The sequence below is a fragment of the Heliangelus exortis genome, chromosome Z, assembly GCF_036169615.1.
Source record: "Heliangelus exortis chromosome Z, bHelExo1.hap1, whole genome shotgun sequence".
Classification (NCBI taxonomy): domain Eukaryota; kingdom Metazoa; phylum Chordata; class Aves; order Apodiformes; family Trochilidae; genus Heliangelus; species Heliangelus exortis.
In genome coordinates this window covers 55,988,141-56,010,377 of record NC_092454.1, presented here as the reverse complement: position 1 = coordinate 56,010,377, position 22,237 = coordinate 55,988,141, and the positions used below count along the sequence as shown (strand labels likewise).

General features: G+C 38.4%; 1 protein-coding gene across 8 annotated transcripts in view; it reads left to right on the top strand.

Annotated features, from left to right (window-relative positions):
* The window catches only part of CSNK1G3 (casein kinase 1 gamma 3), a 69,978-nt gene extending 60,822 nt beyond the window's left edge, over window positions 1-9,156 (top strand). For 5 of the 8 annotated variants that reach the window (XM_071732049.1, XM_071732046.1, XM_071732044.1 and 2 more), the window contains 3 exons: window positions 348-454; window positions 827-850; window positions 6,831-9,156. In XM_071732049.1, coding sequence (XP_071588150.1) covers window positions 348-454; window positions 827-850; window positions 6,831-6,885 — 186 coding nt within the window. In that variant the 3' untranslated portion in view covers window positions 6,886-9,156. The remainder of the gene's footprint in view (window positions 1-347; window positions 455-826; window positions 851-6,830) is intronic. The other 3 variants (XM_071732050.1, XM_071732048.1, XM_071732047.1) reach the window with 1 other exon arrangement.
* The last annotated feature ends 13,081 nt before the right edge of the window (window positions 9,157-22,237 follow it).

Sequence of the window (22,237 nt, the reverse complement as noted above, 5' to 3'; positions counted from 1 at the left end):
TGGAGTAAGACTGACGGAATTGATATCAGCAAAGTGGTTATTGCCATCCCTTAATGCTCTGAGAAGACATGAGATATCAGCAAACCTAGTCAACAGAATTACTTTGCTTAGTCTTCTCATTTTGATTCTGTCATGTAGCTGTCAGTTCTGCTAATGGATATGAAAGAAAAATGGCAGTAGTTCAGGGATGCAGGAATACAACCTGGAAAAATACCATTATTGGAATAAAAAGACTCTTGGAATTAACAAAAATTACTTGTTTAAAAATTTTATTGTATTGTAACTTTAAGAATTGACAAATGTATGTCTCACAGTAGCATAATTTCAGGTATTTCTGGTGATTTCAGGTAGTAAGCTCAACAAATGGAGAACTGAACACAGATGACCCAACTGCAGGCCGTTCAAATGCACCCATCACAGCTCCTGCAGAAGTAGAAGTAATGGATGAAACCAAGTATGTCCATTTTTTTATAATTTTTGGTTGTTGTATGCTCAACCACTAAAAATTTTTCTTGTATAGTTATTATGAAAATACTGTGTAAAATGAATATTCACAGTTGGGGGCAAAAATGCAGTGTTACACAGTGTTTTGGCTTTAAATATTTAAATAATAGACTTTCAATAGCTTTTGCTTTTTCAAACAAAGCCATCAATTATCCATCTCTCTAGTATATACATGTGAATGCATTTTTGATATTTCAACTAATTTTGAACCATTTAATTTAAGATAGTGTGCAGGCTACCAAAAGTTATATATGAAAAATGTAAAATTCTTCTTGTATGCTATTCTGATTTTCTTTTTTTCCCTTACTCTCTTTCTGTGTAGCTGCCAGAAAGTATTGAACATGTGGTGAGTTCTACAGTACCAAAAAGCAGGCAGAAATAGCCCCAGGGGTTATTTGGTTTAAAACTAATTTAAGAGAAGTCCAGAAAATAGCAAGTCCATTTGGCCATCACAAAACATGTTTTAGTGTTGTGAAACAGTTGACTGTTTTTACAGAAAAACAGCCACCTTCAGGAGCTATTTTGCCTGCATCAAATGTTGCTTGTTTTTTATATGTGTGGTCTGTGGTGTATTTTATTTTATCCCTTTCAGTATTCCTTTCTTTCTATCCTGTTTTAGAGGGGCTATCCTGTTATTTTCAGATGTTGTGGTGTTCAGCTAATATTTTAACTATAGAGAACAACTCACCTTTCTGAACAAGTAATAAATGCTGGCAAATGTTTGAGTTTTGCCTATTATCTTTGAAAGCATAATATTTGGCAGATTATTAGTCTCTGAAAACCTTCCAACTAATTACAAAAACATAAGCTACAGTGTAATGAAAAGGGAAAATATTAAGATTCGTTAACTGGGATGGACTACTAATGACTTTTGAGTAGTAAATTTAGACTTGAAACAGTACAGCAAAATATTATTGATAGCTAAAGGCAGTATAGCTTTTAACACATTTTCTTTTATAATTCTGCTTAAAATAGGATTTTACTAGGGTATAGATCTAGCTTGTCATAAATTCCAGGAACTCAAGTGTGAAGGATATATTAGTACTTGAAGAATGCAGTGAGCATTCCTTAATAGCACTAAGTTTTGTAGCACGTGTTTTCCTACCTTTCAGATTAGGAGAAGTTTCTCAAAATGTAATTTTTTCTGGAACTAATTGTTGTGCAGGTTCTAATTTTGATATGTTAAGTTTATGGGCATGTGTAGTTCAAAATTGTAAGTGCAGGTATCTGTTGAACCAACCTTCTGCAGTAGCTTTCCCTGACCACTTAGGTTACCAGTTCTTTTATCCGCCATCTTTGCATAGTACTGTATTGTTATTATTCTGCCAAGAATTCAGTGTTATATGTATTTAAAACACAGAAATGCCAGAGATAAAGGATATTGATAGGATGCACATAGAAAAATCCCCTATCCTTTCCCTTTTGATAAGTGCAACGATAACGTTCCTTGCAACGATAACGTTCCTCAATTCCCAGTTTATATACACAAAGGAGATTAAGTGTCTAAAAATTAGAGCACTGTTTAGCACAATTAAACCTATGACTTGTTATTTAGAGAAAGTAGAGAATTCTCAAAGCCCAAGATGTAGTATGGAAGTTAATTTACTCTGATGTGGTGGGCACATATGCTCTCCTTTACCTTTTTGGCCTAGTCTTTACTAGTTTTGTTCCAAAAAAATACCTAGTCTCAATATCCTATCTTCTTTTTTTCAATATGAAACACATAAATTAGTTTTTCAGTGGTGTTTATTTAAACAACAGTTTCCTCCTTCACAGTTTTTTGTGGCTAGAAGTTGCTTTATAGTTTGACACTAATCAAAGCAACACGCACAGCCTCGCACTCACATCCGCTCCTCAGCATTACTACCACACATCTATGTATAGAAGTGCCTATTTTCTCAGTAATAAGGTTTTGGTAATTTTACAATTTTTAACATAATAGCTATGAGCTTAATACCAAAAGGTATTGTGGGACCTTTAAAAATATCAATTTATAGATTTTACACTGTTGAGGAGTGTAATGAAATGCACATATCGGTGTCCTTCATGTCTGGTGCAGACATTTCTGTTTCTAAGGAGACAGTTTTATCAAAAGAATCCCACTTCATGCCTCTTTCACAGTCTTTTCTCCACCTGAAAATATGAACAAGGTCAGCTTTTTCTTGTTGTCTTCTCATTTCCTCATACTCTGTGGAGAAAAAATGCAGTGAAGTTTTTAGAAACACTTCATTCCTCCTTCCAGGTTTTTTCAGTTTTAGAAACTTAGTATGACTATCTTGGTTTAAAGATTGAAGGGTGCCATATAGTTTGTGATTGTAACTAGGAAAACAAATACATTCAGCTGCGTATTAGGTCTTTTGTTAGCTCTTCAGTGGGATGCTGTAAATCATATGGATGTTTTTCAGTATGCATTTTATTGTTTTGAGACAGTCATCCAATGCTTCCATTGTTTGATATGTTTGTGTACTCAGTGCAGTTATATATTCTAAATGTTATGCCTTGTCATCTTGTCATGCTTGCTTATGTGTTGCTATGCAGAAAGTGTGGGGTTGAGGTGGTGTATTTTCTGTTTATGGGTTGTGGGTTTTACTGTTGTTTGTTTCTGCTTTGGCTTTCTTTTGTTTGTGCATTTAGTTTTTGTTTTGTGCTTTTGTTGTTGTTTTTTGTTTTCTTGTGTTTTGTGTTCTTGTGTTTTGTGTTCTTGTTGTTTGGTTGTTTGTTTTTTAAAGAAGTAGCTTTCAGCCCTATTTCAGTTGTTACTGATGTAAAGCAGGTAGAGCACCTGATTGGTGTTCTGCCTTGGCACTTGTAGACCTAATCTTTGACAGTCTTCCATTCAGCAGTTAGCTTTTTTTCCTAAACTCTTCCGTAGCTATCAGAACTGTTGCCCCTGTAAATATGAAGCATGTGTATTTCTGAGTACCAAACAGCTTTGCCACAGGAGGGCAGAGAAGGGCAAACGGGAAATGTTTGTGGTCCATCCTTTTTGGATCTTGCATTCGATTTGTCACTTCAAATGTCTGGTAATGTTCCTGCAGTAAGGTGCTGCCACATGCTGTATAAAAGCACAGCTATCTAAACACAATTAAGAATTTGAGTTATTTTAACATGTTGTTCTAAGGGACTGCTTAAGTAGTAGTGGTAAGAGTATTAGCAGAAAAACGTATGATAATGTTTTAAGCAGGACAAGAAATGGTTGTACGCATAATACTGATATTGCTACCCTAGGTAACATCTCAAAGACCACATCCTACAAGAACATAATTTTTTTTTCTTGAATGCATAAATCTGTATTATACTTCCCACTATAGAAATTTTTCAAATTATACAGAGGAAAAGGCTAATAGTCATTAAATACTTTCTTTAAAAAGTTTCTTTCCTAGAATTGGGTATTTTCAGAATGTATCTATTCTTATGCATTCTGCATATGTATTGTTCATGTAGCTTTAAAAATGGTTTTGAACAATGCAATATATATAATTATATATTTATTTATTTATTTATTTTTATAAAAGCGGTGATAGCACCCTCTAGTGACAGAAGTCTTAAAAACATGTCTGCGTTTTCGTTACAAATTATGTTCTTACAGACAGTGTGCACTGTGGTTCTCTAATTTCAGAGTTATATTTCTTTTGTAAAATTTATTACCAAGTAATGTAGTCTGACCTGTCTTATTCCCATGTAAATATATATATATATATATATATTTTAAAATTACATTTATTTTGCCTTGAAAGGTTTTACAAATATAGCACCTACGGGGTTATAAATATTCCACATCTCTAAGTTTCTAATGCAGTCCTGTGGCTTACAATGCTTCATGGAAATTGAATTCCTTTAATACTTTTTTAGATATATTATATAGTAATAAGGAATTTTTTCCCACAGCAGATAGGTCTTCAGCATTTAGTGAAATTCCCTGAATTATAATCAGTTGAGAATAGTTCTTTTAATTATAAGAAGCTCTGAATAGAAACTATGCACTTTTTAGTAGTATTATGCAAACTCCAGAAGACCAGGAGATTGAAAAGGCACTGCTTTATGTTGGTTCAGGATTAAACTCCTGAATTCCCTATAGCATAATGATCTGTGGTTGACAGAGGAATAGCAAACTAAGTAGAGTATGGAGAAATAAGACAGGACAGTATGAGATTTGCAGTAAGGATGGGTTGAAATATTCTGGGAAGAAAATCAAGAAAATCAAAACTGTCTTTGAGTTATACAGAGAATCCAAGGAGTTTTAAGCATTTAAGAAGTGTTATCTGCTGTTCCTGAGACATACTGCTTACTAGGATAATGTAGTTAAACAATGAAGAGTAAATTCTGTATTGGTTTTCTTGAATATTAATTCTATGCCACACTTTAATCTTTGTACAATTACTTGCGTAACCTGTTCTTTATACTAAAATTATGAATTATGACAATTTCTTTCTGTAAGTTTTCTTAGAGGCCTTCTAATCTGAAACAGATACAAAAGTGGTTTGCCATCACAATCCAGGGCAGGATTTTCACATTTACAGGAGAACAGGTTAATTCATGTTGAAAGGCAGGGACCACTGTAAAATTTTTTTGATTTGGTTTGTTTTGGTTTGGTGGGGTTTTTTTTTATTTGTTTTTTTTTGTTTGGTTTTTTTTGGTTTTTTTGTTTGGTTTGGGTTTTTTTGTTGTTTTGGGGTTTTTTGGTTTGTTTTGTTTGTTTTTTTTTAAAATATGTATACATAAAATACATGGGGAAAAATTGGAGTGAAAGAAGGGTTAAACTAAACTGGATTCTATCTGCATATAAATTCAAAGCTTAAGTCATAGTGGATATTAGTGGTAGATAAAAGGACTAGTACTTATAGGGGAATTTCAGTTGCAGTTGGTGGCTGCTAGCCTTGAAACACAACTTTGTCTCGTGCAGAAGTATTTTAAAGTTAATACAGTATGATATATCTTCTAGCTGTAAAAATATTTATCTACGTAGTTTCCCCTACTCAATTTTAATTTTGGGCTTCCTCTCCAACAATAACCAATGTTTTTTTCTGCTGAAAGTTATGTAACTCTCAGAGCAGCTCTGGTCTGCCTCTGCCCACTGCTACTTTTTCAGTGACTGAGCAACAGGGTGCCCTTGGATATTTTGAGAAGGTAACTTCTGTTTCCCCTTCCTTTTAGATGTTGTTCTCACCCCTTGTAGATCCTCATTTTTAAACGCTTAATCTCCCAGTTTTTCAAATGCTTTCCCCATTCCCCATATTGCAAACAAAATCTGAATTCTTTTTGAATTTTAGTGACACTTAAAAATCCTTGGAGAACCTCAGGATTTACTGATAAGCTATTGATGCAGTACAAATGTATTTTCACTTCTGTTGTACTTCATAGTTTAAGAGACTCTAGAATAATATAGCTCTGCGAGTGAGCATTCCAAACTGCAGAACTCCATGGGGCAAGCTCTGTTAAGGTAGACAGCTTGCATGTTCTTTTTTTGAGTGCAAATTGTTAATGCTTTACTAAGGGGAAGCTTGAAGTTGAAAGGGGTTGGTCAGGAGATAAGAATTGCTTAAAATAAGACAACATGAAAATTGAAAGTTTACTAGTTCACTTTCAAAAATACTTCTTGGACTTCTGCAGTCCTCCTCCATATTTTCTACTCTAATTTCCTCTGATTCTTTTTTCCTTCTGCAGTGTTTTTTTCAGTTAATTTCAGATTATCTCTGCTAAGTGAAAATCACAGTATTTGTCAAATTTAGTGTCCTTCACGTAGTATGCAATAAAGCAGAAGTGTGTTAGTATACTCTAATTTACTTAAAGCTGTGATCTTATTTATTATTTTATAATATATATGTAATAATATAATAATATAATAACAACACTAAATCAGAATATTGATTATATTGTTGAACATTTTCTTCTAAAATACTCATTAGCCCCAGGGGATTTTTTTTTTTAAAGTTCTAGTTGACAAAGGAAGGCTCAAATTGTTTTCTTGTATCATTATCAGTGGTTTCTTAAGTGGATAGTTTTTGATGACACAATCTTGACTCGAGCTTGTGTTTGGTATAATAGCAGTTAAAGTGAAATAATAACCAGATAACGGAACATTCTTTATTCTCAAAATACATTTTAAGACAGCATGTAATGCCTATGCTTTTGATACCCTCACACAATACTACTAAATTAATAGCTATTATTATTATAGTTTATGTATTATTTATATTTTTTTCATTTGGTACTTAAAAAAACCACCAAACCTGTGAAATATGTCAGATATCAGTTTTTCATTAGGAAAGGAAACACCGTTTAGTTTTGTGATTTGTTTTATATCATATGTCATGTCACACCTACAGGTGCTGCTGTTTTTTCAAGCGGAGGAAAAGGAAAACCCTTCAGCGTCACAAATAACTAGAACCAAGGAGAACATGGGAAATTGCTTATTTGTTCAACTGCTCTCTTGTGCTCTTAAAAAAAAACAAACCCAAAACCAACTTCCGTAATGGCCACGTTTTCCAAGAACTCCCTTAGAAACAATGCAATGCCTATGTGCTTTGATTTGATTCTCCTGCATTCATATTCCATCTCTTTAATTCATCTGTTCTGAAAGCTTTAAGATTTTGTCAAATTACGAGTGCTTCTTTGACCATCAATGCAATGGACCAATGAAATGGTACAAATGAACAGTATCTTCAGCAAAACTAAACTTGAAATGTATTTTTCCTGTCCTAGGAAGTACTAGCAGTGTCTTAGCTGAAGACAAATATCACAAAGCTGTTATGTGAGTTCATAGCAGTATATAAAAAGCAGTTTTCTTAAAAACTACAGAAGGAAAATAGACATACACAGCCATGTAGAAAAAGAATAAAATCTTAAGATTCCTTTTGACACCTACATTGATTTTTTTTTTTTTTTCCTTTTCTCCCATTATGACTGGTGATAATTTAGTAAAATTGTGTTAGCACTAAACCCTGTCTCTGATAGTATGGTGCAGTCACTTTCCAGACATACTGAGGAGGCTGATTTAGCTCTTCACGGTTGTCTAAAATGCTGGCAATGCTAATGAAAAAAGTATTTTCAATAGCCTCTGAGTCTGAAGACCTCCTTTTGTTAATGGAATTCCAGTATAGTAGAAATTACAAGAGTGTTTGTACAAAGACTACAGAAGTTTGTACAACTAGTTGTGCTCCAGTAATGTTAGTTAAGATTGAAATACCTTCAAAGGAGGACCTACATAGGAATTGTGAAAGAAGAAATAAATGTGAATCTGGTTAAAGTGGAATCAGTATTAAAGTCTTTATGTTCGCTAAAGTAATGGATGATTGACAGCATCTTCGACTTGAAAATATGGATGTGCCATGTAATGTTAGAGATCAATTTGTAAATTAGTTCACACTTTGATTTAGAAAACAAATGCAATGGAAAGGGGATAGACCTCTTCCTTCTCTGCATACTAGCCCATAGTGTCCAAAACTTATCAAAATCTTTTTGTGCTGGAATTTCTTGTCTTGTCAGGACTATAGCAGGATGGCAAGGGTGTGTAAGGGTACTTCCCTACAGTCCAGTGAAGTTCCTGCAATAAAAACAAACCAGCAGTTCTATAGACAAGGCAGGCAATTTTATACTTTCTTCTTCAGAAAATATATGCTTTTTTTGAAAGCCATAATGACAAAGGTGTGCTTTTGTCGTGTTTTGCTGCCAGTTACTTGAAGAAGAGCAGTGAAAACTGGAAGTGACTAGACAGATTTGTTGACCAAAACTTATAAATTATCTGTTTTTTAATAATTCTTCCAGAGCTAATGAGAATTTTTTTTCTATCCACACATGCTTTTTAGCATTCTTATTTATTTTTCACCTGTTTTGCGGTAGCATTGTAAATGTATTTTCAAAGTAATGCACACCTTTGAATTCATTATTGCATTTACAAGCAATTTAACTGTATTTTGTAATTTATTTTTCCTTAACAACCCAAAGTGTATTTTTTTGTTTGGATTATGTGCTCATATGAATACTTTGATCTTTGTCATTATTGCTGTTCATGATTTTGTTTTTGTATTACAAAACCTGAGCTTGGCATACAAAAACACTGTATAACTCGTCCTAAGTTTCCACTCCACCGGTTTGTGTTCTTGACCATCTCAAACTCATGAAGTTCCTTTTCTGTATTTATTTAAGCTGAAAAGGTAGGAGGTTACTTGACCATTCTTATTTGAAAACATATTCTTCTTTGTAGTAGTTGGCCAAATTCATTGCTTTGTAAGATTTTTAAATATGTATAGCATGTGTGCTTTTCACACACCTGGTTAGTTTTACTCTCAGAGTTTTTTGACCTGTACAGTGTTTGTATGATCTGAACTCCATACACATGATAAAGTGTGGGTATTATGGACCCGAAATGTTGGAACATACAAAAGCTGTTTATTTGCTGAAATGACCAGTATCTAGGCACTTGCTTTTCAGCAATATTTTTTTAAGTGCTTGATTGTAATGCTGAAGAAGGTGTTCTTCTAGCAAACCAAGGCTGTCACTACTAATACAGGTGTGTTCAGGTTATGTCAATATGATGTGCATTTAAACCCTTTTTTTCTTGTCTAAACTAATGAAGTTGACATTGGGTGGATGTCTTAAAATGAAATGAAATGTTCAAATGTAAGACGAGAAAATAAAGATAGTTTTGTAAAATTTGCCTTTTTCCCCCATTTCCTAGTCTTTGAAATAAGGTAAGATGTTATTTTAAGAATTTCTGAACACTTGATGTTTTTCAATTTTAATTTTGAATTTGACACCATGTTACTTGAAATGCTACCTCAACATTGCAGTTATGTTTTCTTAATTAATGGGTGCTATGGTTATATGCATTAATGCACCTCATGATAATAATAGAGTGAAGAGACCTAAATGCATATGTTTGTAACTAGAAAATCTACTCAGGGTCTCCATGCACTAAAGTCTATTCTGTATTTGCCACCTAGAATAAAAGCCATCACAAATAATGTGACATACGCAATAAAGTTATCTTTAATTTTACCAGGTAGGTATCTAGAAAAGATTTATAGTTGGTTCTTCAATCACAGCCTTCTGTTTGGTAGACATGTTTGTTCCAGGCTGTAGAGCATTTGATACATTTGATGTCTGGGTAGAGAATGGGTTGAGAACAGCCCTGAGAAAAAGGACTTGGGGATACTGGTGGATGAGAAGTTCAACATGAGCTGACAATGTGTAACTGCAGCCCAGAAAGCCAACTATAACTTGGCCTGCATCAAAAGCGTAGCCAGCAGGTCAAGGGAGACGATTCTCTCCCTCTGCTCCATTCTTGTGAGACCCAATCTGGAGTCCTGTGTCAGGTTCTGAAGTCACAATACAAGGAGGACATGGAGTTGTTGGAGCAAGTAGATGGTCAGCTGGCTAGAGCACCTCTTCTATAAAGACAGGATGAGAGGGTTGGAGTTTTTCATCCTGCAAAAGAGAAGACTTCAGGAAGATCTTGTAACTGCCTTCCCGTTTCTGACGGGCTTTTTGCTAAGGCATGTAGTGCTAGGACAAGAAGTAATGGTTTTAAATTAGAAGAAGGTGGGTTTAGAAACCCTAGGAAAAAATTCTTTCCTATGTAGGTGCTGGGACACTGGCACAAGTTTCCCAGAGAAACAATGGCTGCCCACTCCCTGGAAATGTTAAGGCCAGGTTGGACAGAACACTGAGCATCCTGGTTTAGTAGAAGGTGTCCTTGACCAGGCAGGAGGGTTATAACAAGATGATCTTTAAGGTCCCTTCCAACCCCTAAAGCATTGTATGATTCTATGATATACAGTAAAGAAAAGGGCATATTTACTTGACAACCAATGCTAACAGGCAAAATCAGTTGCTAGACTTCTGTTTAAGATTTTTTTTTCCACTTTCCTTGATAAGCAGAGGTTTTCATTTGCCTGTGCTCTTGCAGATGTGCAGAACAATTCATGAAAATCACAGACTGTTAGGGGTTGGAAGGGACCTTGAGATCATAGAGTCCAGCTCCCCCTGCCAGAGCAGGATCACCTAGTGTAGGTCACACAAGAATATGTCCAGGTGGGTTTTGAATGTCTCCAGACAAGGAGACTCCACAACCTCCCTGGGCAGCCTGTTCCAGTGCTCTGTCACCCTCACAGTGAAAAAGCTGTTTCTTATGTTTACACAGAACCTCCAGTGCGCCAGGTTGCATCCGTTACCCCTTGACCTATCATGGCTCATCACTGAGAAGAGTCTGGGTCCATCCTCCTGACACTCACCCTTTACATATTTGTAAATATTAATGAGGTCACCCTCCAGTTTCCTCTAAGTTGAAGAGGTCCAACTTCCACAGCCTTTCTTCATAAGGCAGGTGTTCCACTCCCTTCATCATCTCTGGGGCTCTGCTCTGGACTCTCAAGCAGTTCCCTGTTCTTTGGGACAGATGCAGCCTCACCAGGGTAGAGGAGAAGGGGAGGAGAACCTCTCTTGACCTACTAACCACATCCTTTCTAATATGCCCCAAGATGCCATTGGCCTTCTTGGCCACCAGGGCACATTGCTGGCTCATGGTCATCCTGTTTACTAAAACTCCCAGGTCTCTCTCCAGGTGCTGCTCTCCAGCAACTCAGTCCCCAACCTGTACTGGTACATGGGGTTATTCTTTCCTAGATGCAAGACTTCACACTTGTCCTTGTTGTAATTCATTAAATTTCTCCCTGCCCAACTCTCCAGTCTGTGTAGATCCATCTGAATGGCAGCACAGCCTTCTGGGGTGCCAGCCAGTCCTCCCAGCTTTGTGTCACCAGCAACCTTGCTGAGCAGACACTCTGTCCCATTGATAAGATGTTGAACAGGACTGGAACCACTGATCCCTGGAGGAATCTCCTAGTCACAGGTCTCCAGCTGGACTCTGTGTCATTGATCACCAGTCTTTGGGCTCTGTTGTGTAGCCACTTCTTACTCCATCTTACTGCACATTCTTCTATCCCACATTTCCTGAGCTTGCTCACAAGGATATTATGGGACACTGCATCAGGTGGTCTCCCTGCATCTACCCATTCAGTCACAACATCATAGAAGGCTATCAGATTAGTCAAGCATGATTTCCCCTTGGTAAATACATGCTTACTACTGATAACCTTCTTCTCTTCCATGTGCTTAGGGATGACCTCCAGAATGATCCACTCCACTCCATTTTTTCCAGGGATGGAGGTGAGGCTGACTGGTCTGTGATTGTCTGGATCTTCTTTCTTTCCCTTTTTGAAGACTGGAGTGACACTGGCTTTCCTCCTTCCTCCTTCCTGGTAGCCATGATCTCTCAAAAATGATAGAGTGGTAGGACAATAACATCAGGCAGCTCTCTCTACACTCTTGGGTGCATCCCATCAGGGCCCATGGACTTGTGTACATTCAATTTGCATAACTGATCTCTAACTCAGTCTTAGTTGACCAGTAGTGAGTCTTCCCTCTTCCAGCCTTTCTCTCTCTTATATCCAGTGTCTGGAGTTCACAAGGGCAGCTCATAGGAGTGAAGACTGAAGCACAGAAGACATTCAGCAATTCTGCCCACTCAGCAGTGGGCCCACATTTTCCCTATTCTTCCTTTTACTGTTGATGTATTTGCAGAAGCTCTTCTCATTTCCTTTTACTTCCTTTGCCAGTTTGAATTCTAAGAGGGCTTTGATCCTTCTTGTTGCCCTCCTACATTCTTTGACATCATCCCTAGAGTTCTCCCAAGTGACAAGTCCCTTCTTCCATGAGCTGTAATTTTCTTTCTTCCACGAGACTTTCTTCAGAAGCTCCTTGCTGATCCATGTAGGTCTCTTACCAATCTCTACCCGATTTTGTATTCAAAAGAATGCACCAATTTTGAGCTTTAAGGAAGAGGTATTTAAAAATTGACCAACTTTCTTGGCTACCTTTCCTTCCAGAGTCTTGCCGCATGGATTCCTGCAAGTTGATCCTTAAGGAGTACAAAATCAGCCCTTCAGTCCAGGGTTGTAATCCTACTTACTCCCCTTCTTCTTCCTTATAAAATATTAAACTCCACCATGTCATTGTAACTGTCACCGTCACCAACGCTGTCCCCAACCTTAATGTGCTCAGCTAGACCTTCTTTATTCATTAATACAAGGTCCAATTGCAAGTAAAATTTTTTTTCAAGTCCATGTTTTGGTTTTTTTTTAATTAAAACTAAAGTTTTCCTCAGAACTTCTGTTTGAGACTTAGAATTTTACTGCCTGAGTGCTTAAAAACACACCATTGTGTATTTCTCAGTAGCTTTTTAGGAGCTTTTAGTCACTTTTTGAAAGGATATTTCAAATATGAAGATTACAGAATTGGTTATGTCAATCAATCCACTGTACCCCTTTCTTGATTGTCTTATCAAATTAAATAGTCTATTTTCCCAGAATATCTTCCTCTTTAAATTTTCAGGATGGGTGATAATCTGACATAGTATAGTTTTAAGGATATATTTCATTCTCAAACACTCAATTTTTATTTATTTTATCAGATAGGCTATTCTATATCTTATTACTACATCTTCTTGAACCTTACTCAGCATACAGCTTTACTGAATATTTGTGGGGCTGAAGAGGGTCTTCCTGTCTCCTTGGAGAGAAGGGGTGTTCTGGACTCCTCCAGGCTGAGAGCAGAGGCAAAGTTGTTCTCAGATAACAATCTGATGCTCTGCTCTGATGTGGTGACACTGAAGCCTGGGTCACAGGGAGAGAGCTCAACAGGTTATCTCAGCTCTGCTGAGCAAGAACAGCCATGGTCAAAGGGAGCTCCTCAGTGCCAGCATCCTTGTCAGATTGACAGGCCTGTAGTTACTCAGATCCTCCTTATGGTGCTTTCTCTAGATGGGCATCACATTTGCTAACCTCATGTCAACTGGGACCTTCTCAGCTGGCCAAGACTGCTCGTAAATGGTGGTGAGCACTTCTCCCAGCTCCTCAGTACCCTTGGGTGGATCCCATCCAGCCCCATAAAATTGTTGGGGCTAGGTGGTGGAGCTAGGATTCCCCTTGGATTATGGGGGCTCCATTCTGCTCACTGTTCCTGTATCCCACTCCGGGACATGGGCACTTGGAGAAGAACAAGTGGTAAGAACTGGTCTTGCCACTAAAGACTGAGGCAAAGAAGGCATTAAGTACCTCAACCTTTACCTCACCCTCTGTCACTATGTTTCTCCCTGCATCCAACAGCAGATGGAGATTCCCTGTTGCCCTCCTTTTGTTCCTCAAGCATTTATAGAAACACTTTTTATTGTCTTCTACGGCAGCAGCCAGATTAAGTTCTAGTTGAACTTTATCTCTTCTAATTTTTTTCCTGCATAGCCTCACAACATTTTCATCATCCCCCTTCTTCCAAACACCATAAACTCTCTTTTTTTTTCTGACTTGCAGCCAAAGCTCTCTGTTCAGCCAAGCTGGTCTTCTTCCACAACAGCTCATCTTTTGGCACAGGACAACAGCCTGCTTCTGCACCCTTAAGATTTCCTTCTTGAAGAGTGTTCAGCCTTCCTGGACTCCTTTGCTCTTCAGGACATCCTCCTAAGGAACTCTGTCAACCTATCTCCTGAACAGGACAAAGTATGCCCTCTGAAAGGCCAAGAACTGAAAACTGTCATTTTATGATCACATCCCCAGGATGGCCTCCAGCCCTCACATCACCCACAAATCCTTCTCCATTTGCAAAGAACAAGTCTAGCAGAGCCTCTTCCTTAGCTGGCTCCCTCACCAGCTGTTCTCTTCTGGAAGTTATCTTAACTTCCACATATCCCAGGAACCCCCTAAACTGTTTCTTCTCTGCTGTATTTTATTTCCATCAGATACCTGGTTAAGTTGATGTGTCCCATGAGAACAAGTGATAGTGGTCATGATGCTTCTCCCAGCTACTTAGAGAATATTTCCTCTGTCTCCTTGTCTGGTTGGGTCTCTGTAACAGACTCCCCACCATGGCATCTGCCTTACTGGCCTTCTTCCTGATTCTCACTCAAAAATACTCAACTCTGTTGCCACCACCATTAAGCTCTAGGCAATCAAAACACTCCGTAACATACACAGCCACCCCAAGGCTCTCCTGCCTTGTCTATTTCTTCTGCAGAGTTCGTAGCCATCTGTTGCAGCACTCAGCTATGTGAGTCTCACCTCTCCATGTTTCTGTGATGGCAACTAAAATCAGACTTTTTCTGCTGCACAATTGCTTCCAGCTCCTCCCTTCTCTTTGCCCATGCTCTGTGGATTGGTGGAGGTGCACTTCAGTTGAGCTATTGCTGCTGTCACCTTTCTGAGGGGAAAATCCCTAATTCTTACCTGATCATTCTCAGGTGCTCTGTGGTTTCTAACCCAGCAATAAATAACCCTTGCATCTTTGCTGCTGCATGGCTGTCCATTTTCTTCCTCCACTGAAATGGCAGACAGAAGGACCTCTCTACCGCACCATCTCACAAAACCTTGGGTGTGCCACCCCCGGGCTTGTCTCTAGTGAGTCTGATTTTATACTCTTCCTCCTTCAAATATCTATCTATCTATCTGTCAATCTAGTTTAAAATACCCATATAGTTTGAAGCTCTACCTATGAGCCCTGCTAATTCCTGTGCTAAAACCTTTTTACCCCTTGAGACAGGTGTACCCCTCTGTTTCCAGAACTCCTGGTGTTTTGTATAGTGGCCCATGATTGAAAGACCTCAAATCCTGCCAGTGATACCAATCTTGGAGCTAGATATTGATCTTCTGTCTTGTCTCTCTCCTTCTCTCAACATTCCCTGCATCTGGAGCAATAGAGGACACTGCTTGTGTTCAGGATTTCTGAATTGTTATTCCAGGGCCCTGAAGTCCTGATAGTCCTTGGACTTCTTGTAGCAACTTCATCACTGCCTACCTGAAAAATCAATAATGGATAATATCCTGAAAGCCATGCTAAGGTGGGAACCTTTTTCTTTAAACCTTTAACCCATGCTTCACGGAGGTAGCAGGCTCTGTAAGAATGGGTCCAACCTGCATATTGGTATTGGGCCTTTTATTGCTAAGCTCTGCAAGCTGATCTTTTTTCCCATTCTGAAAGGAGGGGAGAAGTTGAGTCTGCCACTGCACTGAGCTCAGAGGGAGCAGAAACAGATGGTGATCCCACTCTCCTCAACAACATTCTTAGGCTGCAGCCTAATGGCTGTGCAGGTCTACTCAGAATTTTTTAAGACTGTGGGGAATTGGATTTAAAGGCTGACATCTTTTTTAAAAAAATTATAAATAGTTGGGACATTTGTTTCTGAGAACTATGAGGACAGTGTGTCTTACAAAAAATGGTCTCCATCTGCTGCAATTAGAAGGCTGAGTCTAAAACTCAAAACAGAAGCCCTGCAGCCTATCACGTATGCTGACATCTCAACCCAGGCAGACCTCCCATAGATGGAAATAGCTGTCCAAACCTTAGACTGCATGAAGTTCTACCATTTAGAACTGTCCCTGGCACCTGTAGGAGGGAGAGGATGTCATAGTTGGGACTATGCCCAGCTAGAACTTTTCTAACAAGAAGCTATGTTGAAGAAGAGCTCAGCAGGAAGGAAGGACAGCATCTGGGAACTTTAGAGCTAATGCCACCAGACAAGCATGTGAAGTATTAGTAATTGGAGGGTGCTTACTAAGAGGCACAGAAGCATCCATTTGTTGTCCAGACAACTCTAGGGAAGTTGGCTACCTACCAGGAGCTTGCTTCACAGTGTCACTGAGAGGCTGCCAAGCCTGGTGGATATCACAGATTACAATACACTCTTACTATTCCATGTAGCCACCGATGATACTGTGTTGAGGTAATTTAGAATTATTCAAAGAGTTATTATTCAAAGAGAGTTATTATTCAATAATTCAAAGAGAATTATTCACCACGATCCCGTGGTGCAGTGTTAAAAGGATCAGGAACACAGGTAGTCTTCTCTATCCTCCCAGTCAGAGAGGGTTAGCAAGGTGTGGTGGTGCAGACAGACTGCTCACTGGGTCTCATTTTAATGTCAACACCAGCTAGCATTGTTCTTGCTTTACTTACAAAGGCAGTGGGCCCAACATAATTCATGTTTCAATAGCAAGTGCAGCAGTCTGAGACAATCTGGTACTTTCTGACCTTACCTACTGGAGCAGTGGGTTGGAACAGTGTGTTACCTTACTTTATTGTCCTAGTGCAAATACAATTATCTGGGGCCTTCAGGCACACTAACCACACAGAGAACTCCCTGGTCTGGGAAACATGCCTGAGACTTCAAAGATGACCTAACTCAAATTGTGGCCATCATGGAAAAAATACTGACCAAAGTCAATCACCTTGAGACCCTATAAATATTGGTCCTGAGATGAGGCCCTTTGGAGATCCCTAGGGTTGAAGCAGACTGCTGCCCCATGTCTCACAAATGAAGTTCGTCAATCTGACAGAAAAATCTATGTAGTCCACCACCTCTCATTTTGCTGCATATAGATCAATTAATAGTAACGTATTATAATTATGTTTCGCATATTTATTGTAGGACTGTTTCATTGCATCTTCTTTTATGTGCAGTTAAATGATCATTAGATACTAAAACGTAACATCTTAATTCAGGTTATGCTCTGTGTCAAGGCTGAGAGACTTGGAGTTGTTTAGCCTGGAGAAGAGAAGGTCGAGCCCTTATTGCAGCCCATGAAACATAGAGACAGACTTTTTACCAAAGCCCCTAGTAATAGGACAGTGTGATAACAAAATGGGGCAAATCATACCTGCAAAATTTGGTGGCCTTCTGTGATGTGGTAACAGGGTTGGTGGATAAGGAAAAGAGTGACTGATGTCATCTATCTGCACTTGTGCAAAACATTTGACACTGTCCAGCATGCTTCATGGTCTCTAAATTGGAGGCTCTAAATGATGCAGGCTTACTGGATGGATCACTTTGAGGATAAGGAATTGGCTGGATGGTCTCACTCAGAGCTTTGCAGTCAATGGCTTGACATCCTAGTGGAGATCAGTGATGAGTGGCACTGGAATTGGAACCGTCACTGTTTGGCATTTTTTTTGGCAACATGGACAGTGGAATTGAGCACACCCTCAGCAAGTTTGCTGGTGGCACCAAGCTGTGCAGGGTGATCGATGTGCTGGAGGGAAAGGAGGCTGCTCAGAGGGACCTGAGCAGGCTTGAGGGGTGGGCCCATGCAAGCCTCATGAAGCTCAAAAAGTCCAAGTACAAGGTCCTGCACAAAGCTCAGGTTGGGCAGAGAATGGATTGAGAACAGCCTCAAGGAAAAAATGACCTGGAGGTGCTGGTAGATGCAAAGCTCAACCATGAGCCAGCAATGTGTGACTGTGGCCCAGAAAGCCAACCATAACCTGGGCTACATCCAAAGAAGCATGGCCAGCAGGTCAAGGGAGATGATTCTTCCCCTCTACTCTGTTCTTGTGAGACCCCACCTCCAGTACTGTATTAAATTCTGGAGCCCCCAGCACAAGAGGATATGGAGCTGGTGGAACAAATCCAGAGGAGGGTCACAGAGATGATGAGAGGGCTGGAGCACATGTCCTATGGAAGCAGGCTGGGATAGTTGGGGGGGGGTTCAGTCTGGAGAAGAAAGGGCTCCAACGTGACCTGATAGTAGCCTTCTAATACCTCAAGGGCCAACAAGAAAGCTAGGGAAGGGCTTTTTACAAGTGTGTGTAGTGATAGGTCAAGGAGTAATGGCTTTAAACTAGAAAAGAGTAGATTTACATTTGATATTAGGAAGAAATTCACCCAGAGAGATACTCCTACACTTTGCAGGGGAGAGGTGGTGTAGGTGATCTTTCCAACCAAAGCCATTCTATGCTTTTGTGAAATTTAGGGCTTAAATTTCTATTTCACAGCTGATGGTAGTTCAAAGCCTGTGCTGTTGGGAATCTTCCTTTCCAATCTGCAGTAGCAGTTAGCTAGGTCTTCCAGAAAGAGATATGGAAAATTCCTGTCTTAATCCTGTCTTAGTTTATGTTTATGATAACCTAACTTTACATAATGTGTTTTCGGATATCTTGTAGTTTTTCTTTTAGGAGGTCTGCATACCTGTTTTATTTATGTGCTTTTTATTTATGTCCTTTTGTCTTGTTGCTTTAGTTCACTTTTTAAGGCTACATGTTGTAACTTTTGAAGCAATTGCAGTATATACTGAGACAAACTATTTTGACATCAAAGGACAGGTGAGATTTCAGATTTTGTAAAAGCCATGTTGTTTTACTAAGCAATTACCAAATGCTTTATAGAAAAACAGCTGCCAATTTTGAGGAAGCTGTTGATGTGCCAGATAGTTCCGCTTAGCAGATGTATTAACAAAGAGTAAAATTCTCTGTACAGATGGGCAATGCAAAGCTTTTTCTTTGGTGTCTTGGAGGCTGGATTCAAACTGTGTCTCATTTCAACTACAAGGTGCAGAGGAGGTTTTGTGTCAGTGCATACAAATCTGATGTGTTACTGGGACAATACAAAGTAACTGATCTCAGTGGATTTGTTTTGTAGGTAGGTGTGACACTAGTGAAGTAGATCTTCCAAAAAGATAAATTCAATTATTAATACCAAATCTTGATATGTGTCTAGTTTGCCCATAGCACCATTATATATATAATGGCTTTTAAAAATGTATTTCAAATAAAGTAATTCTGTGTAATATTAATACCATTTATTTGATAAATGGATATTATGGATAAATAAATTAAATTAAATGGAGTCCAACAGTAGGCTCGTATGATTTTACTTAAAACAATTCCAAGACAAGATTATATGAAAAATAAAATTCAGCATTGATATGTGGACTTTTAAACTATTTTTTTCCTTAACTTAAGAAATTTCCAATTAAAATATGTGGTTATTTGACTTCAGTGTCATTTTGAATTGTTTATGCCGTATTAAAGAAAAATAGATTTTTTTAAAAAATAAAATGTGTATGGTGATTTCTGTTCTGTTTTGCTTTGCTGTTACTCTGATTTAATGTGTTGATCAGCTTGGTCAGTCCCAAACTTAGCAATTCATAGAATCATAGAATGTCAGGTTGAAGGGGATCATCTGGTCCAGCCCTCCTAATATTAATAGAACCATAAAATCATAGAATGGATAGGTTTTGAAGGGACCTTAAAGATCATCGAGGTCTGACCCTCCTTCATGAGCAGGGGCACCTCCTGTTAGACCAGGTTCCTCAAGGTTCATCCAACCTGGCCTTGAACACTTCCAGGGAGGGAGCAGCCACTTTCCTTGGGCAACCTGTCCCAGTGTCTCACCACCCTCACAGGAAAGAATTTCTTCCTAATGTCAAACCTAAATCTCCCCTCTTCAAGTTTTAAACCATTTCCCCTTGTTGTCTCACTACACACCTGTTCATAAAGCCCTACCCCAGCTTTCTTGTAGGCCCCTTTCAGTTATCAGAAGGTTGCTATAAGGTGACTTTGGAGCCTTTTCTTCTCCAGGCTGAACAACACCAATTTCCTCAGACTGTGGTGATAGGGGAAGGGCTCTCAGACCTTATTGTCTATGAGATGTCTCGGCACCCAATCAAGCTGAGACTTAAAACTTCCAAAGTGAAAGTTTGGAAATCCACCACTTCCCCTTGGAGACCATTCCATCGTCTGACTGTCCTCATAGTGAAAAATTTCCCTCTTGTAATGAAACAGAATGTTCCCAGGAGAAACTTGTGCCCATTGACCCCTGTCTTGTCCATGTAACTACTTTTAAATAGGGATTCTCCATCTTCTTTGTAACTGCCCTATCAATACTGCAGCATTGTAATAAGATCTCCCCTAAGCCTTCTCTTCTCAAGGCTGAATAGACCCAGTTTTCTAAACCTCTTGTGAAACTAATTTGATCAACATGGAAGAGACGCATTTCACCTTTGAGGTATTAGAGAACAGTAGTGAATAAATGATTGAATAATAAATATGACAGAACCTTTTGAGATGTTTGTCCTATTATTAAATAAATTTGGTTTAATGGTTTTATTCCAAAGATTGATAGCCTGCTAGATTCTTTCTCCTAAGAGAGAGATGTACTCCTCACTTTCTATGAATAATTATATTTACAAAATCCAATTAAAAATACAGACCATACTGAAGTGAACTGAAATGAAGACTATTCCCCAGCCGAGATGGCATTCTGGAGAAGAATTCTGTGAGCAATACATATTCTTGAATTGGTGCTTCCTATATGTGCTCTGTATTCATTGTGCATCCCAAATGCACTGCACAGATTTTCAGCTGAAAGTAGTCTTAACTTTTGCCTGACAAGAATGCCTAATGATGCATTAAGATAATTGTAGTAAATCCCATAAGTAAAAACTTTATTCATCATGGACATACTAAATTTATGTCTGAAAGTTTTACCTAATTAAATAGTGCAGCTATTAGTAGATAAACTACTAATGTAGTCATCGTGTGCATCAGCTCTAAAATCCGAAATATATTTCATAATTCCATGATCTTAGTCACTACTTTATAATGTAGACTATAAATTGAGAGGCTAATTCATTCCTCTCTTGAACTGCTGCCATACATTAGACATGAATGCATTGAAGAGATGAATGTGATCAAAGCCAGATTTTTAAATTAACAGGTGTGTGTACATGTAACACAAATATTTATCGTTGCTTCAAAGCCAAAACCCCTTCACTAAACTTCAGTGTGTTTATTGTATAAAACCTATTGGGTTAATCATACTGTGTGTAAAAGAATATGAGGGGAAAAAATAAGAGTTAGTAGGCTAAAATCCAAGATATTAAAAAAAAAGAAAAAAAAAGAAAATAAAAAAATCAATTCTTATTATACACAGTTTTCAAAAAAAACCCAAAACCTCCACCATTATATTTTCTGGCATTCATTTGAATGACCCAGAAAATTAAGCCAATACTATTTTTTTTTAGGATTAGAATTTAAGGTCAACAATTTTGGATTGATTTCTACTGATAAACACTATTGTGCTGTGATGAAGATAGTTTTATTCAGACCTTAGCTTTTGAAGATTTTCTTTATGATATGCCCATCATAAATGAACTTGGATGAGTTATTATAACACTAAGCCAGTACAATCTATGCAACTGTAACAGTTGATGTGGAAGTTGTTCTAAGAGTCATACACAACTCCTATATTTTCTTTTTTTTTGAGGGATTTTTAAGTAGTGCTGATGGCTCAAAACTTGTGTAATGGCTGAAAGTACTATGCATTCACTGTTTTTTGATGGTTTGAGCTATATGGCCTACATTTTGATCTATCCTAACTAAAGATAGCATATAAGTGCAGTAATTATTGGTGTTGTGTAGCTACTTGCAAAGTGTGCATCAGCAGTCAATGTACTGTATTTTGTCAATGTACTACAGTGTATTAGATCAACATTACTGGATTTCATTGGATGCTGCTCCCACACTTTATTTAGATTGCTGTTGGTACTGAGGTTGTTTTTCTCAAATTCTGTATTTTCACAAATACAGTATTTGCCTCATCTGCTCTTTGTCCTTGTATGGGTGCAACACCTTGACAGTGAGGATTTGTGTAAACACTTCCATCAGACACTCATGTTTCCCCCTCTTTCCCAAGCTAACTGCCTAGCAGTAAATTCCCAGTCTTTTGACAGAGTTAATTCCCCACAGGAAGGCAGGAGTTAAGGAGGTTAAGGACTGTGAGATGGCTGTCCAGAATCTCTGGCATGGAGCTATTCAGGCAGAGAAGGAGCCCTGGGCCAAAACATTTTGTACTCCATGTGCCCACACAAAAATAACACTTCATTTCAGCTGTGCTGCAGTGCTGCCAGATAGA